Here is a 16,197-nt window from a genome sequence, read left to right as displayed (position 1 = left end):
TTCTTGATCTTCATTGTTGATGAAGTGAAGAACTTTGTAACCAACATCTTCTTCTCTAGTTGGTGATTGAAGTCGCATACTGGGATCCGCGCAATTGATTAGTCACGTACTGGGATCCTTGCATCAAAGGGTGGCATTCATATATTGAAGAGTTCAAAGGTTCTGAAGCGGTAGAAGATTTCTGTTGTGAGTTCATCTACAGGGATTGTAGAGTCTAGGGACAAAAGTTTTATACTAGATCTGAAACTTCTCTTTACTATAGTGGATTGCTTTTCGGGAAGGTTTCCCTCCAGGTTTTTTTACTGTGAAACTGGTTGGTTTCATTGGTTTTCCTAAGTCATCATATTTTGTCTTATTTATTTTTCCGCTGCACTTAGCTTTGACATGATATTGATGTTTGTTTGTTTTAACAAGTTTTATGCATGATAAATCTAATTAACAACTTGGATTTAAAACTTGTTAATTCTATCAACTGGGGTCTAAATTTCCCAACAGTCATAGAAGTACTATCATTCCTGAAGAAGAAAGTAGTTAAAGATAAAGAATTCTGAATTTAAACAAGTCAAGAACATTCCCTAAGCCTGGCCAACATAAAGCAAAATCAAACTTAGGAATAGGGGGGCAATTGATGAGTCCATAACATCCATTAAGGTTGTCCATCTTAATGGATGGCCATTGCGTCATTAGTAGGCCATCAAAGATAGATGAGTAACCACCCAACACATTCAATAACGACCATCAAATGTCTTAAACTCTCTTATCAAGACAAAAAATGTTACAATTAGGGTAATAATCACCCTCATTTATGTCTAACAGCTACCTAAGTCACCTATAAAGGGACAATCTGTTCATTTGCTAAGGTACGTCACAAACTATTACAAAACACTATCTATATATGAAAGATATGGGCCAATACTAACTTAAGCATCGGAGGCTCCCCCACCGGGCACAATCCGGTGGTCTCTTCGATCAACTCTCTTTATACTGCAGGTCCTACAAGATCGTTAAAAGCTCCGGATTGGACGAGTGATCCAATTGATGATTTGGCATCATCATAGAGTATTACTATTATCCTTTCTCTCGAAAAAGAAAGAAGAAGAAAAAAAAGTATTATTATTATCTCATGCCTGAAATTATTCACTCTTCCAAAGAACGATCTCACTAGTGCCTAGCGATCCTTCTCTCCAATCAAGTATTGCCATCTATGTAAGATGCTAGTCATGCAATGTAAAGAAAAACTCTACATTTTTCAGTCATTGCCTAAACGGAGACTAAGGGCCCGTTTGGTTTAGTGATATCTCAGATTTCATAATTCAGTTTTCATAATTTATAACTCAAACCCAAAACTCATAACTCAGTTCTCAAACCTCACTTTCACTCAAAAATTGCAAAACACATGTTTGGACTCATAACTTAGTTACATATCTCTACAACTTTTCTCCAAAACCATGGACCCTGCCCACTGACAAAACCCATGTCGCTACTCACCTCTCATTAACAAAAAAAAATCTTCCTCCTTTGCTTTTCCCACTGTGGCATCCTCTCACCTTTCATTTCTCTAACTCTCCCTCTTTTCTATCAAATTTTTTTTTGTCTATCTCTCTTTCTTTGTCTCTCCCCTCTTCACTCTATATTTGATTTTTTTTTCCACTCTTCTCTGTTTCTTTCCCAGCTTTCTCTGTCTCTCCCCTCTTCAATCTGTATTTGATTTTTTTTTCTCTCTTCTCTGTTTCTTTCTCAGCTGTTTTTGGTTGGTTTGAACTGGTGGTTATTGGGTTTAAAGTGGTGGGTTGTTTCAGTGGTAGGTTAATCGGGTTTTTGAGGCTGGGTTACGGTGGAGATCGGGTTTGAGATTGGGTTTTTGGGGCTGGGTTATGGTGGAGATTGGGCTATGGGTCACGGCGTGGCTTGAATCGGTGTTTCAGTGGTGTTACAGTGGAGATCAGGTTATGGGTTGGCGTTGGGAGATCGGGTTATGGGTCAGCGTTTGGAGATCAGGTTATGGGTCAACCTTTGGTCGACGTGGCTTGAATAGGTTGATTTTGGTGTTTCGGTGGTGTGGATCGGTGCTAGGTTTGTTGTGGTGGTGTTGTGGTTGTTTGCAATGGTAATATCAAACATTTCTGGTGAACAGAAGGGACAACACAGAAGCTCTAGGTCCCACAGAGGTAAAAAATTTACAATCCTGCCATTGAGTTATGTATCTCAGAAACTAAAAACACCAATTTGGTGTTTTCAATTTTCGTCACTCTCACTCAAAATTTTTGAGTTTGAGTGATGAAAACAAGATTAGGAAATCAAGCCAAAAAAAAAAATGTATGGGTCCCACGTTTTTTGATAACTCAGTTATGAGTTTTGGATCATATCACTTAAAACACCTCTAAACCAAACATACCCTAAACTTTTTGAACAATCTGAGAGCATGCTCCAACATTACCTTTCTCTCTAGATTTGATTTTCACGGGCAGGGAAGCGATGTTGTTCCCCTTAATTATGTTTTTTTATGACAGTTTTTCATTTTGTTTAATTACATTTTTTTTTAAATTGTAAAAAGAGCCCAAAACGGCATTGTTTTGGCTTAGTTAACGACAACACTTAACTGAAAGGTAACAAAATACTAAATTGATAAATCTGAAACTTAGAGGACTAAAATGATAAAACTGAAATTTAGAGAACTGAAATGACAAAAATTAAAACTTAAAGGGTCAGTTTTAGATTTTAGCCAAAATAAAACTATACAAAGCCAAAATTTGAAAATAACTGAAATTAGGGCTACTATCAGAATGACATTTTTTTTAAAGTGGTGTACATCACAAAGCTTTGATCAACACCTAGAAAAAATGACCAAAATGTGAAACACAGTTTTCCTAGAAAACAATGTACATTGATTCTTGAGAGGTGTGCACCTATTATTTTAAGTGTACACCACCTGGGGCAGTTTCCCAGAATTAAAGAATTTACTATGGTTTTAAAAACCAGATCGGATCGACCGGTCTGACCGATTGAACCAGAAACCAGGTACAAATCTGATTTGAAAAAACCTCAATAACCAGTCAAAAATCAAGTTGTACCGGTCAATAACCTGTCAAAAACCTGAAAAATCAGTCAAAAATCAACTAGAGGAAAATTTGGTTTTGTCCCGGTCAAGTTTTTAAAACCATTGAAATTACACCAAAACATATTTCAAAAGTAAATTAGACAGCATGTTTGCATCCATGTCATGTGATGAATATATATATATACACATGAAAAATAACAAATAATGAAGGAATCAATGAGGAGAATAATGATCATGGTAAAGATCCATACCTTATATTCTCGGAATTATTTCTTAACTAGTCCCTCAGTTAAACTCCTACCATAGCCTTATGTATCAAATCCGAGCTGGGAAAGTAGTACAAAATATGTTTTCTAGAGTATTTTTAAGAATATAACCAAACAACTAAAATTGTTTTGAAAAGTAATTTCAAGAACACCAAATACTTAAAAATATTTTACAGCCAGACAATATTTACAGGTAAAACAAACACAACCTAAAACTTTTATAATTTCTTACCAACTAAACAATTATATATAACACTTTTAAATAAAAAAAATAAAAATGAACCAATGTTACAAAAAGAGAGAAAAATCATGAAGAAGCTTTTCTGTGAAGGAGGAGAATCGTGATGTTGGTGGCTGAGATCAGTGGATCATTGGCGCGATGGACTAGGGTTATGAAAGTTGAGGTTGCTAATGTGAAGCAACACCATCACAAGACGTGAGATTTGTTCATGTAAAGATATATTAATTGAAGAGTTATTTGAGTAAAGAAGTGACTCCCAGAATTGATATATATGTTCACAATAGATATGTCTCTTCTCAAGAGGTGTATGCTTGTCTATAAATACCCCTGAGCAATAATTTGTGCAGTGATGTTACATTATACCGTTTCTCTCACTGTAGACTGAAGTCCCTATATCTATTATAGCATCCACATCTAAGACCAACACCTCTCCCACATCCTGCAATAATGGAAGTTTTCTACACTAAGTAACACTTTTTTTTAATTTTTTTTAAATAGCACATTCTTCAAATTCTTAATCTCTCTAAGTCAGTGGAGTTCTTCCTTGAATGGGGTCATTGGCGTTATGGACTAGGGATGTGAAAGTCGTTGGAGTATAACCTTTATTTCTTCTTTCTTCTTTAATATACTTTCAAAAAAAATTATTTTCCTGCTTAAAAAAAAGGAAGAGAAATAAAAAATGCTCTATTGGTAAAGTACAACCATCAGGTGGGAGATGAAAAGTAAAAAGCAAGGTAATGCAAAAGGAGCATTCTGTTTTTATTACAAAAGTTTGTTTGTTTGTTTTTTTATTTTTTAAGTCTAATTTTTGCTTACACGTCACAGCTTCTCCTGTAAACATGGGGACGTTGGCCGTGGCCCCATCAATGCAAACTCCCATTAACAAAAGCCTCTTGATAGCCAATTTGAATACATAGGAAAATGAATTGGGACAAACAATGGCAACTACAATTTTCTGATGCTCAAACTAATGTTGCAACTACCACAAGCACTAAGCCGAGCTTACTTTTCCATTATCACTTGCAAGAGATACACTGATGTAGTAAAATTTAAGATCTTCCTATTGGTTGAAGCACAAACTAAAGGGAACAGTGCACGATTCACTAAGATGATAGATCACAACTATGTTTATCATTAGCAAATATGATTCAACTTGTATCAGTAGTTTACTATACAATAAGAAACATAAACATTTGAAGTATCATAACATAATGGAACATTAGGATTTATGAGGTAAAACAAACTAGTGATACAAAATAAACAATCGCTTTCTCTTGTTAAATCCTGCTTCAAACAAGATGAGAAAACTTTTATTTACAGATGCTCATGGCCGCTCTATGTATGTTTGCTCTATTGCTTTGATCCCAGACACAAATTTATGGGCTTTCACAGAACTCCATCTCCTGACATTCCAGGCAAAGTTTCGAGTGAGATAGATATATTAAACAAAGCGTTACCAACAGCTGTAAAACCCATGCACAAACTCAAGAAAACATATGCACCCACGCTAGGGCACATCTGGAAAACTATTAATGTGAGTTTAATGGAAGATATTAGAACCAAAAACTTTATTAGTGTTTAATATGCAAGAAGACGATTGCCATTATGAAATACTTTTATGACAACTAAAGACTAACAAGTCAACTCCAATGTCCTACAAGAGTCACAAGAATGCTTGATTTTATAGCATATCATGCATGAGTGTCACAATGATTTTATAAGCATTTCATGCATGAATGTCATGAGGGTAAAGAAAACAAGTTTGGCATCATATATCCCAACCATAAAAAATGATGATATCTAGGTAATACTTCTAAGCCTTTTGGTAGAAAGCAGTCACGGGTTAAGGTGTTATTCATATTTGGGCCATCAGTTACAAGATAAACCCTGCACTAGACTGATTCATGCACTGAAGAGACACTCCTGTCCAGCAGTGATTTTGCATTGCAGGACATTTAAGAAAACTAGTATATGCTTTTGTTTCTAAAAAAACAACTCTGCATGTACCTTGCCGCAGATTGGACAACTTTCACTTCTTTCCAACCATTCATAAATACAACCAAGGTGAAAATGGTGAGAACATCGTGTTGTTATTTTAGGATTTTCTGGAGTATATTCTGCAAGAGAACAAATCAGATAATATTAAAATAATTCAAGAATCTAAGAAGCAATTGCTTTTTCCATTTTTACTACAGCAGAAAATACTGATGGCCCAAAAACATTAAACATATCCTAATCATATTATTGTAATAGCAAAAGCAGGCTACAAACATGTTAATTACCGTCAAGACATGTAGGACAGACATCTTCATCTTCAGAAGATGTTTGCATATAAGCAAGTCCATATGCAACTTTTGTTGCCAAAGCCTTCTCTGAGGACTCGGAATGGCTAAGTTTACTGTCTTCTTCAGATTCAACTCCGTTCCATTTCTTCCCAAAGCCCAACGACTCTGTACCAGAACTACTCATATTTCTCCTCGGTGGTTGAGAATCTTCCTGGAAATGCGTCATTGACTTATCACGCCTAGAGACCAAGCCATCACGTTGCAAACGAGAGTACCTCTGATCAGAATCAGAAGGCACTGGTCTGGACACAGAGAGATGAATATCATTAGAGGGATTATCAAGCAATGCTGTGCCAATCCCTGATGATACCATAGAAGCTCCTTGGATTGGGGGAGATATCGACCGTCCTTCAAGTCTATGAAATGTCGTACCATACTGCATGTGCAGGGTAGAAGGCAAACAAATAAACAATTACATAAAAAGTAAATTGAAACAGAAAGAGCAGCAGTTAGAACAGGATTTCCCTCCATTAAAACAAAAGACCCAGTCGTTCAGGCACATCAATTACAGTAGGTGACACATAGAAGGTACATTGTACTTGAATTAAAAGGGTGAGGCTTAAAAAGCATGTTACAAGGTGACTTGCGCCATCTAATTGTAGAGTTCTTACTAATTTACTATGATTAAAAGAATAAAATACATCATATGGTTAAAAATTGTTTATTTATACTATCTTGAAACTAATTTTTTTTTTTAATCAAGTGGAAAGTCCTCCAAAGTTAAAGATAATAACATGTACATGTAGTCAAGAGCACGGCCTATGCCTAGCCGTCTGCTAATCAAGGGAGGCAGTGCTGCTTAGGTTTTGCCTAGATGCCCAAGTAGCAATGTCTTGAACTAGTGATTCAAGACAATTGGCCATAAGTGTCCTAATTTATGTAAGTTTCAGCAGCAGCAGAATCAAATGAAGAGAATAAGTATTAACTCAATTAAAACATCCACAACATTTTCTATGCACATATAAGAGATGAAAAGGCAAAATTTTGAGCTGTTCAAATGTTCATTGCATACCCCGGTGAATAGCTGGTTGAAAAAGTATCTCAGGCATAAACAGTGCCTATATATGGAATTGCTTGGAAGGGTATATTCTTCTAATTCTCCATCACATGGACAGCAGCAAAAAGCACCCATCTTTATGCTTTCCCAATAAATAAGAACGTACTGGTTGTTGAACAACAAAACCAACAAATTGGGAGGAAATAAAAAAATGTTATTTTCAACTCCAGAAATTGACTACAATTCTTAACTGGAAATAACTCAAAATGTCCAAACATGAAGATCTTACAATGTAATAGAATAACACAGTTTTATACACTTGATGAAAATAGTCAGCATAGAAAAAAAAATTGACAGAATCGATGAAAACTGTTAATGTTAAAAATTTGTTGGGCAGTCCAAGCTTGAATTTGAGAAGCCCCTAGTTGACCCACCCACCACATAGACATAGATTACTATTATCACCCAGTAATGCAGAACAAGCAACAAGGTTGAAGCTGAGAAGCCCCCTCGTTGACCCACCTACCACATTATGATGACCCAGTAATGCGAAACTACTACAAAGAAATTGAATCAGAAAAGCAAGCGGATTAAGCAAATGGGTCAATGAATTTTAAACAAAAAAGATGATCAATTTGTTGTTTTACAGTCATTTTTTTTAAGAGTGGGTTTAGGTTTTGATAGACATAGTACGAGGTGGAAATGGAAAAGAGAAGTGGGAGTGAGATATTCCAGTTACCTTGATGATGATAATCGAGTAGATCCTCTGAAAAGTAATGTCAGAAACTTAAAGGTACGCCAGACTTCGAAGGAAGTCCAACAAACCAACCAGAATCAGAGGTTTCCGATTTTGGGAACCTCCAGGATGAATGAGCAATTATGTACACGCGCAAATACTGTTAGAATTATCATTAAAAAAAAATATTTTTTTATTTTTAAAAAAATATTTTGTCTGAGGTGGTTTGGGGTTACAGAATAGACTACCGTATGGAAACACTCCCCGTTTACTGTTTATAGGACAAAATATTAAATTTTGTTGGCATAAATTATTATGGATTTGGTGTGGGTGTGGTACAGCTAAATTATTACTCCACACCGGCACAGATCATTGTAAAATTATTGTTTAATATATTAAATATATATTTTTTTAATTCCAAATTACTCTAGTACTAGTTATTAAAATTGGAAATGATGGGATCGAAAACTTGGTGACTTACCAAACTGGATAATTAAATGGACCATTTGTGCGCAAGACTTAATTAAACCCGTGGCTATCTTTGTAATTTGGATAAGTTTTTTTATCACTTGGGTAGGTTTATGAAATTTGTTAAATTACATCTATAGGTTCACTTTATTAACTTCTTTACTATTTTATGTGTTATAATATGGTAATTTAAAAATGAGAAAGCCTAAAAAATTAAAAGGAAATTTAAACTCCTCAATATGTTTGTTCACCTCCAAGACTCACATCCTATCAAAATAATTCTCTGTTATTGTGAAACCTTAATTTTGAATTATAATGGCTAGTTTAATTTAAGTATATACCTATTTTTTAAAATTTACATATTTATGTTATGATATCTCAAACTTATTTTATATACATGAGTTTCAGTTAGCTCAACTGGTAAAATCTCTGATGGTTGTATAAGAGATCTAGGGTTCAATCCCCGCCTACACCAAAAAAAACTTATTGGTGTCTTGGTCTGATAATAAATAGCTATCATCAGGAGCGGACGCCATAGGTTGAAACTCTTAAAAAAAAAAAAACTTATTTTATATACATTTATTTTTAAAAAAATTTAGTTTGACCAAGGACCCAATGACCTGGTTTATAGACCATGTTAATGTCCAAGTCGAGTTTGATAACTATGCCCTAAATTTTCAATCTGAACTCTCTCACACACATAAGAGGGAGCCTTGAATCCCGGTTTTTACCTTTCATCCCACAAGAACTTGTACTTGTGGAGTGACCATCACCCCAAGGGTGCGTGATGGTGCTTAGTGACAGCCCCTATACTTCAGTTTCCGGACTGGGACAAGTCTCTGCTTCTCTCTACGCTATCTATTGTACATTGGCTCAAGAAGGGCCTTCCAAACTAGATCATCCCACTGTGGAGTAGGAGGTTGTCATTGACAGAGCGCAATTACACCATAACTGAAAAAGAAGGACTCGTCGTGGTACATTCTAGAAGTTTCAACATTAGCTATTAGATTTAGGGATGTCAATTTAAATCCGCCCCGCGGATACTCGACTCGGCCCAACCCTAATGGGTCGGGTATGAGTTTTTTTTTTTTAAACCCAAAGCGGGTCCGGGGCAGGTCCAGATTTTATCAAAAAACTTGGAACCCGACCCGGATGTAACCCGGTTAGGTGAAATTACAAAAACCCCTCTTTTATATATATATATATATATATGAGAGCTCGGATTTGTGTTAAAACACAAAAGCTTGTTTAGACCCTAAATTAAAAATTACGGCTCGGTTGATTTTACTCTTACTTAAACTAAGTGCGGAAACAAGAGTAAATGTGCGCAATCAATTGATACTACTCTAGTGCATAAACATGAACAACAAACAATAAAAGTAAAGCACAAGAGTAAGGGAAGAAGGATGCAAACACAAGATAACACGCCGATGTGTTATTGAAGAGGAAACCGAAGAACTCGGCGAAAAACTTCTCTGCTGCCCTCCAAGCGGTAAATCGATCCATTAGAGAATAAAGTTGGAGTACACGAATAACAAAAGATCCTCCAAGCCTAGTCTACCCAATGTACTTGAGCCCTTTAAGCTCCTGCTACCAACGGACTTCACATAGTCATTTCTTCTCTAACTTTTCGGATCCTGCAATTCGCTAGATTGCATCCGCCAAGCCTTCACCGGCTTCTTTTGGCAAATCCCCAAAGCTTCCCAATCTCCAAAACACTCTCTACACTTTGAAAATGTGTAGGTTATGTTTGGGTACAAATCTCCTCTCAAGGTATGACAATGGGAGAGGGGAGGAGAAGAGACTACAATGATTTCTCACTAAGGATAAGTAGCTCTCTCTCTAAAAGATGGGTGTGTGTGTTGTAGAAAACCTATCTAGGGTTTTTTCTCTCTGAATGGTCTCCTTACACATTTGTGGGTAATGAAGGTATATATAGTATGAGTGAAAGGTAAGAAAGTCAAATTTAAAAATTCTCCAGGCAGAGAGTTTCACGGGTGTCTTGCGGGAAGGCCTTAACCGCGAGACAGTCGCGAAAACCTCCAGGCTGGCACGACGTTTCAGCTTCCAGTGTATGCTTCTCACGTAGCTCTGTCGCGAGTTAGCTTCTAGCGAGACAGTCGCGAAACTATCGCGAAATCCACTGATTCTTCATTAAAGCTTGAGTCTTCACCAACTTAATACTAAACCCAATACAATAAAATCCCACAAAAATACAATGAACAAATTAAAGCAAATACAACACTTTTTGTCATGGAATACAACCAACATAAAACATAGTTGTAAATCACAACTTTACATGTGAGTTCCAATTTTTGGATTCACCCTTGATTAGACATGCTTGACATGTTTTAACCATTGGGCGCGTGTTTTACACACTTTTCCCATTTTGTGCCTCTCAATGCCATGTCATGTATCACCAAGGCACACACTATGCATCACCTAACCTGCTGCACACACATGCATCAGCACATGCACACACATGCACAGTCATTTGTTTATGCATTGCGTTCATGTTTACGTGTTTTATTTTCTTATAACATGTTGTTTTGAGTTTATTATACTCTGTTTTAAGTTGTTTTTATTTTTGTTTTAGACTAACTTGAATCTAATCAAGATTTGTGGTTTGTTTGTGCTTGTCTTCTCCTTTTGTGTTCTATGTCTAATTTTGCAGATGTCTTCCTTCAAAAAATCAGCTGTAAAAGGAGGAAGCAGCAAAGGAAAAGATCCAGTGATAGATCTTGATAGTTTTACCCCAAAGTCAAAACGGACCAGATCTTTTATAGGGCTTTATGATGTTGACATGTTCAGGTCATACGCTGCATCTCAGAATTATGAGAAATTTTTTTAAAGATGCCCCCTTGCTGATTGAGAGAGTAGTGGACCAAGCCTCTCTTCTCGATACTAGCATTCCAAAATGGTTTTCTACCAAGGATTGAAATTTCCTTCTGTCAGGTTTTGCTGAACCATACGAGAATATGGTAAAGGAATTTTATTCAAATGTCATTGCTGAGGGAAATGAGCTAAAATGTTAGGTTAGAGGAAAGTATTTCATAATAACACCCACTTACCTTGCTAACATTCTTCGTATCAATTGACCTATGTTTCCAAAGCCACCAGTGTACGATGATTTAGATCCCGAGCAGGATTTCCTTCGAGAAACTCTAGGAAAGGATTTGGAATTTTCTTCCACTGGTAAAGCGGTAAGTGTTGCAGCATTATCACCCGAATTGAGGCTGCTCACATCCATCATGTTCCATAACCTCTATCCTCTCTCAAGTACTGGGTACATGAATCTCGGTCGAGCTTTATTTCTCCATGACCTGGTCCATGATGAAGAGATTGACATTTGCTCACATATCTTTCACATCCTTCGCAAAACTACCGAGAGGACTACCTCAAGGAACTGCCTTCCCTTCAGTTGCCTTATCTCAAAAATTCTAAAGCTGAAAGGTGTTCATCCATTGGAAGATGAGAGACCATACCCATGACCTGCTCCAATTAGCGCACGGTCTCTCCATGCCAACATTAGTCACACTCAGAAGGCAACCAAGCAAGAGAGTACTTCGAGCTCTAGCTTTCATGCTCTAGACGAGAAGTTAGACATCATTATGTCATCCATGCAAGACATTAGCACCAAGCTATCTGGACTTGCCTCTATCATGCACTCCCATCATATTCGCATCGACACAAAGTTCACTTCTCTCCAAACCCAATTGGATCAAGTTCAAAGGAAACTAGAGGAAGATAAAGACTAGCTCCTTTAGCCATTCCGGTCAAAAAGGGGGAGAAATTTTTTAGGGGGAGTAGCACATTTTGAGGGGGAGATGCATAAAGAACTCAGACTTTTGGTTATTTTTTGTGGCTTAGTAGTTTATTTGCTTATGCCATAGTCTAGAACTCTTTCTTTTACATTACTTTCTTTTAAAGCTTTAAGTACTTTGAATTAAATTCAGTTTATTTCCAGTACTTTGTGTTTATATCCTTGCTTTGTAGCATATTTTTGTGTACTTAAAGACTATCTTGAGTACTTCACCCTTGTGCCCTTGTTGGATCGTGTATCCTTAATGCAAGTACTTTGGTATTTTGCATTGGTTGAGTGTTTTGGACATGCAATTGAATCTTGCTATGCACTTAATTGCATTGTGTGTCCGGATGATCGTTTACTAGTTAAATGATCATTGTAGTTATTTTGTAATGACTGTTCTTGTATGATCAAGTTATGTTACATTGCTTATACATTGCTGTTTACCTTGATCACATTATACTTGCTCATATCTGTACCTTGTATTCAAGTTGTCATAAGCTTAATGAAAGTTTTGTTTGTGTGCGAGTGTTTCAGGATATAGGTGTATTTGTGCAAGTGCTTCACAGCTTCTAGATTAAGTGTGAGTGAGTTTTGCCACTGTTCCCAAACTCACGTTAAGTTTAGAGTATGTTATAGGGTGTTTTGTCATGGAATAGCCAAATGGGGAGATTGTAAAGTTGCGATTTACAACTGTTTTGTATTGGCTTTAATTCCGTGCCAAATTTGATTGTAATTTTATTCAATCTTTTATACCCTGTATTTTATGTGGGATTTTATTGTAAAGGTAGTGTGTGAGAGAGAGAGAGAGAGAGAGAGAGAGAGAGAGAGAATGTGAAGACTCAAGCTTTTGAAGGCAGAAGAATTCTCGCGGGTATCTCGCGACTAAGCATCCCGCGAAGTGATGCATGTGCCCTGCATATGACTAGAATGCGAAGAGTCATGATAGATGGTGACAACTGGTTTTTGCGAGTATCTTACGAGTAAGGCCTTCCCGCGAGACACCCGCGAAACAGTTTGTTTTGCTATTTTTTCCTATCTATTCCACTACACTCTCAACCACACTATATATACCATCATTACCCACATATTGAGTAGAGAGCTTTTCAGAAGAGAAAACCCTAGCCTCAACCCTTGAGAGTGTGAGATTGTTATATCCACAATTCTACACACAATTCTTTGTGGTTTTCCTCTACTCTTACCTCTCCATTTCTAAATCCTTGAGAGGTTGATAGCTCAAACACTTACCACACCCTTTCAAAGTGTCAAGTGAGGATTTGGTGTTGCTGGAAAGTATTGGAAGAAGCCAAGTTTTGGCGGATGCAATTGGGTGTATTGCAGGATCTGGAGAGCTAGACAAGACACGGTTTTGAGTAGCCTTGTTGGAGTAGGAGCTTGGAGGGCTTAGGTACATCGGGTAGATTAGGCTTGGAGGGTCTCTTGCTAACCCATGTATCCCAACTGATTGTCTAGTGGATCGATTACTGCTTGGAGGGCGGCGGAGAGGTTTTTCGCCGAGTTCTTCGATAACACATCGGCATGTTATCTTGTGTTTGCATCTCTCTTCCCTACTCTTTTACATTCCATTATACTGCTGTGTTGCTATGATTATGGATTAGAGTAGCTTGTTTGTTTATCCGCTCGCTTTTACACTATTCCGCACTTAGTATTAAGTTAGTGTAAAATCAATCGAGCCGTAACTTTAATTTGGGGGTCTAAGAGCTCTTTTGTTTTAACACAATTACAAGCTTTCCATATATATATATATATATATATATATATATACACATCATTGTAGCAATGAAACCCTAAGCCAGCCCCTCTCATTCCATTTTCACCCAGCCACCTCTCACTCCATTTTCACGCCATCCCTCAGCCCCTCACGCCCTCACGCCTCATCACGCAGCCACGCGTCAGGCCCTCAGCCACACCCTCATGCCTCAGTGCCTTAGCACGCAACCACGCCTCATCACGCCCTCATGCCTCAGTGTTTTAGTGTATTTTTTGAGGATGTCGAATCATTTTGGTTGTACTTAATTGTGATTTGATTTTCGTTAGGCCTGGCGCTGTTTGGTTATCGAGAAAGTGTGAGAAAAAGAGGAATCGTTAGAGTTTTGATAGATTGCATTTTCAACATTAACTCCGAGATTAGTTCTTTAGCTCTGTTCGATTTTTTGCTTTTTGGAATAGTTTGATTGAGTGAAATTTCCTTAAGTTTGGAGTTAATTATTCGTTGCTTTGATTCAATTCTCATGTATTTTTTTGGTTTTTAGTTTGATTTTGAGGTTTTCGAATAATTTTAGTTACTAAACTGTGATTAGATTTTCGTTAGGGCTCTGTTTAGGCTTCAATTCTTCTTCTTCTTTTTTTCTTTTTTCTTTTTAGTTGGGCCACCATTTGGGCCGCAGATTGGGCCCAAATTTGGTTGGCCTAAATGGGGCCCATGGGCCCCGTGGAGCCTGGCGGGGCGGGTTTGGGCCCCAAAAAAAATTCGTTTAATAAACGGGTCGGGTTCGAGCTATGGGTTCAGGCTTGCGGGTTGGGTCCGGGTATGAAAAAACCTGGCCCAAACTCGACCCGTTGCCATTCCTAATTAGATTAGGCACACAATGGTCTATGTGGACCACCCGCTATAGATTAGAAGGAAGGATTTGGTCCGTAAGGCAGCCAATTCTCAATGAATGTTTGATCAAGATACGAAACAAGCAATGGAAGGCCCCTCAAAGAGTAAGGCGCACTCCTTTTATAGTAATGGCTCCGGCTTGCCTTCAACCAAGGAAATAAAGTCACACCTATCTCCCTATCCCTCATGGGGAAGCAAGTATGCTGCTAAGCTGCTCACTAGCAGCATGAAATGAATCCATGTCTCTTCATTCAGAGCCTTCAACAGGCGAGTAGGAGCCGGGTCTTCAACCAAAAAAGGTCGACCCCCTATTCAAACCGAAATAAGTACCTCACCTCACTTACGAAGAAATAGTTGGACTGGGCTCCGAACTACAAGAGTTTGGTTTGCTTTTGTTTCATGTTTATAAGAGCGGTCTGATCAAATAAAGGATCAGACTGCTCCTGGTGTTCGAACTAGTCATTAATGGTCTGCTTCATTTTTCGGCATGCGTTGCGAACACTTTCATTTTTAGAGTCTCATCTTCTTTAGAGAAGCGAAACTCAAACGGATAGAGCAGATGGTCCAACTACATAATTTTTTCTTTTTTATTACTTCCATGGTCGTGGCTTGTGGCATGGCAGCACCCGCACTATTGAAATGGTTCGTCAGTAGAGATGTTCCCACAGGTGCCCCTTCTTCCAATGGTACTATAATTCCTATTCCTATCTCTTCATTCCCTCTTTTGGTCTATCTACATTCCAGGAAATTCATACACTCTATGGACGGAGCAAAAAGTGGAGTCTTGGTCAGAGCAAGCCGCCCCATTCTATTACCAGATATAATTGGGAGAAGCTCATCCGAAACTAGAGCTAGAAACACCTTATTTCCTTTCGTTCTCGTTCTACATTTCCTTCTTCTCGAATCCAAGGGGGACTTCTCATATTTAGAATCTTTCTGCAGTGTGCTCTGTTTACTATTCTTTCATACTCTCTTCTCTTTACCACGCGATAGGTCAGCGAAGCATGAATAGGCGCGGAGAAGGAAAGGCCAAACACTTCGGCCTAACGGGAATGAGCAATGATGAAATGACAAGATGAGGTGCTCTGGGCACCCCCATTTAGAAAGAAGGGTCGAAGGTTTTGGGCCTGTCGCTTTTCCCGTCCCCCCTTCGTCGGGTGGTGCCTATGTGGGGGGTGTGCCACCAGAAATCGGGCTTGAAGCTCTCGCCTTACCAACGAGCCGACAACTGATGGATGTATATAATAGTATATCAAACCTATGACGTTCTCTCTATGATAATTGCTTTTTGTCGTCTAGCTAAATCACAAATTGATTTTTGATTTAGGCTGTGGTAACCCCAAATCTCTTATTCGATAACAAAATACTTTATCTTGGTCTATATTGAGTTTATCCTAATTATTAATTATATGTATTCATATTTTTAATTTAATAATATAAATGATTTTTAAATGGTCTAACGATTACCCTATTTGATTTTTAATTGTGAGTAGTGATGTGATGAATAATTATTTTGTAAAAAATCACATAAGTAATAGTCAGTAACTACCTTCTTAATGGAAAGAGATTATAAAAAGACTAACTTTAACATTAGGGATTGCAAAAATTCCCCACTTGCCCATTATGTCCCATATGAATTTTTCTTACACCCAAGAGAT

At 37.6% G+C, this 16,197-nt stretch overlaps 2 protein-coding genes across 5 annotated transcripts; one reads left to right on the top strand and one right to left on the bottom strand.

Annotated features, from left to right (window-relative positions):
- Nucleotides 1–4,674: 4,674 nt before the first annotated feature.
- On the bottom strand, nucleotides 4,675–7,808 carry LOC142626959 (E3 ubiquitin-protein ligase At3g02290-like). 4 transcript variants are annotated; one of them, XM_075800708.1, is made up of 6 exons: nucleotides 7,647–7,803; nucleotides 7,430–7,464; nucleotides 6,923–7,072; nucleotides 5,848–6,286; nucleotides 5,573–5,682; nucleotides 4,675–4,968 (listed from the first exon to the last, which is right to left on the bottom strand). In XM_075800708.1, the coding sequence occupies exons 3-6, from the start codon at nucleotides 7,040–7,042 to the stop codon at nucleotides 4,942–4,944; spliced, it is 696 nt and encodes a 231-aa protein (XP_075656823.1). In that variant the 5' UTR covers nucleotides 7,043–7,072; nucleotides 7,430–7,464; nucleotides 7,647–7,803; the 3' UTR covers nucleotides 4,675–4,941. The 4 variants fall into 4 exon arrangements, with proteins under 4 accessions (XP_075656823.1, XP_075656822.1, XP_075656824.1 ...); XM_075800707.1 differs by having other exon boundaries at nucleotides 7,434–7,464; XM_075800709.1 differs by having other exon boundaries at nucleotides 7,430–7,461; nucleotides 7,647–7,800.
- Nucleotides 7,809–11,212: 3,404 nt separating this feature from the next.
- LOC142628879 (uncharacterized) lies at nucleotides 11,213–15,755 on the top strand. The gene is made up of 3 exons (XM_075802914.1): nucleotides 11,213–11,314; nucleotides 15,054–15,326; nucleotides 15,523–15,755. Exons 1-3 carry the CDS (start codon nucleotides 11,213–11,215, stop codon nucleotides 15,616–15,618), a joined length of 471 nt encoding a protein of 156 aa, XP_075659029.1. The 3' UTR covers nucleotides 15,619–15,755.
- The last annotated feature ends 442 nt before the right edge of the window (nucleotides 15,756–16,197 follow it).

This window comes from Castanea sativa, chromosome 3 (assembly GCF_040712315.1).
Source record: "Castanea sativa cultivar Marrone di Chiusa Pesio chromosome 3, ASM4071231v1".
In the NCBI taxonomy this organism is placed as follows: domain Eukaryota; kingdom Viridiplantae; phylum Streptophyta; class Magnoliopsida; order Fagales; family Fagaceae; genus Castanea; species Castanea sativa.
Note: the sequence above shows the minus strand (reverse complement) of the source record. Positions and strands in the feature narration are given on the sequence as shown.

Bases quoted from the DNA above. Each gene is read 5' to 3' on its own strand.
- LOC142626959 (XM_075800706.1), bottom strand. From the start codon at position 7,042: ATGGGTGCTTTTTGCTGCTGTCCATGTGATGGAGAATTAGAAGAATAT. The intron at 5,683-5,847 runs GTAATTAACATG...GTTCTCTTGCAG, and splicing joins CTGTCCTACATGTCTTGACG to AATATACTCCAGAAAATCCT. The intron at 4,969-5,572 runs GTACATGCAGAG...CTGGAATGTCAG, and splicing joins GTTGTCCAATCTGCGGCAAG to GAGATGGAGTTCTGTGAAAG.
- LOC142628879 (XM_075802914.1), top strand. From the start codon at position 11,213: ATGTTTCCAAAGCCACCAGTGTACGATGATTTAGATCCCGAGCAGGAT. The intron at 11,315-15,053 runs GTAAGTGTTGCA...TTTCATTTTTAG, and splicing joins TTTCTTCCACTGGTAAAGCG to AGTCTCATCTTCTTTAGAGA. The intron at 15,327-15,522 runs GTCAGAGCAAGC...TCTTCTCTTTAC, and splicing joins GAGCAAAAAGTGGAGTCTTG to CACGCGATAGGTCAGCGAAG.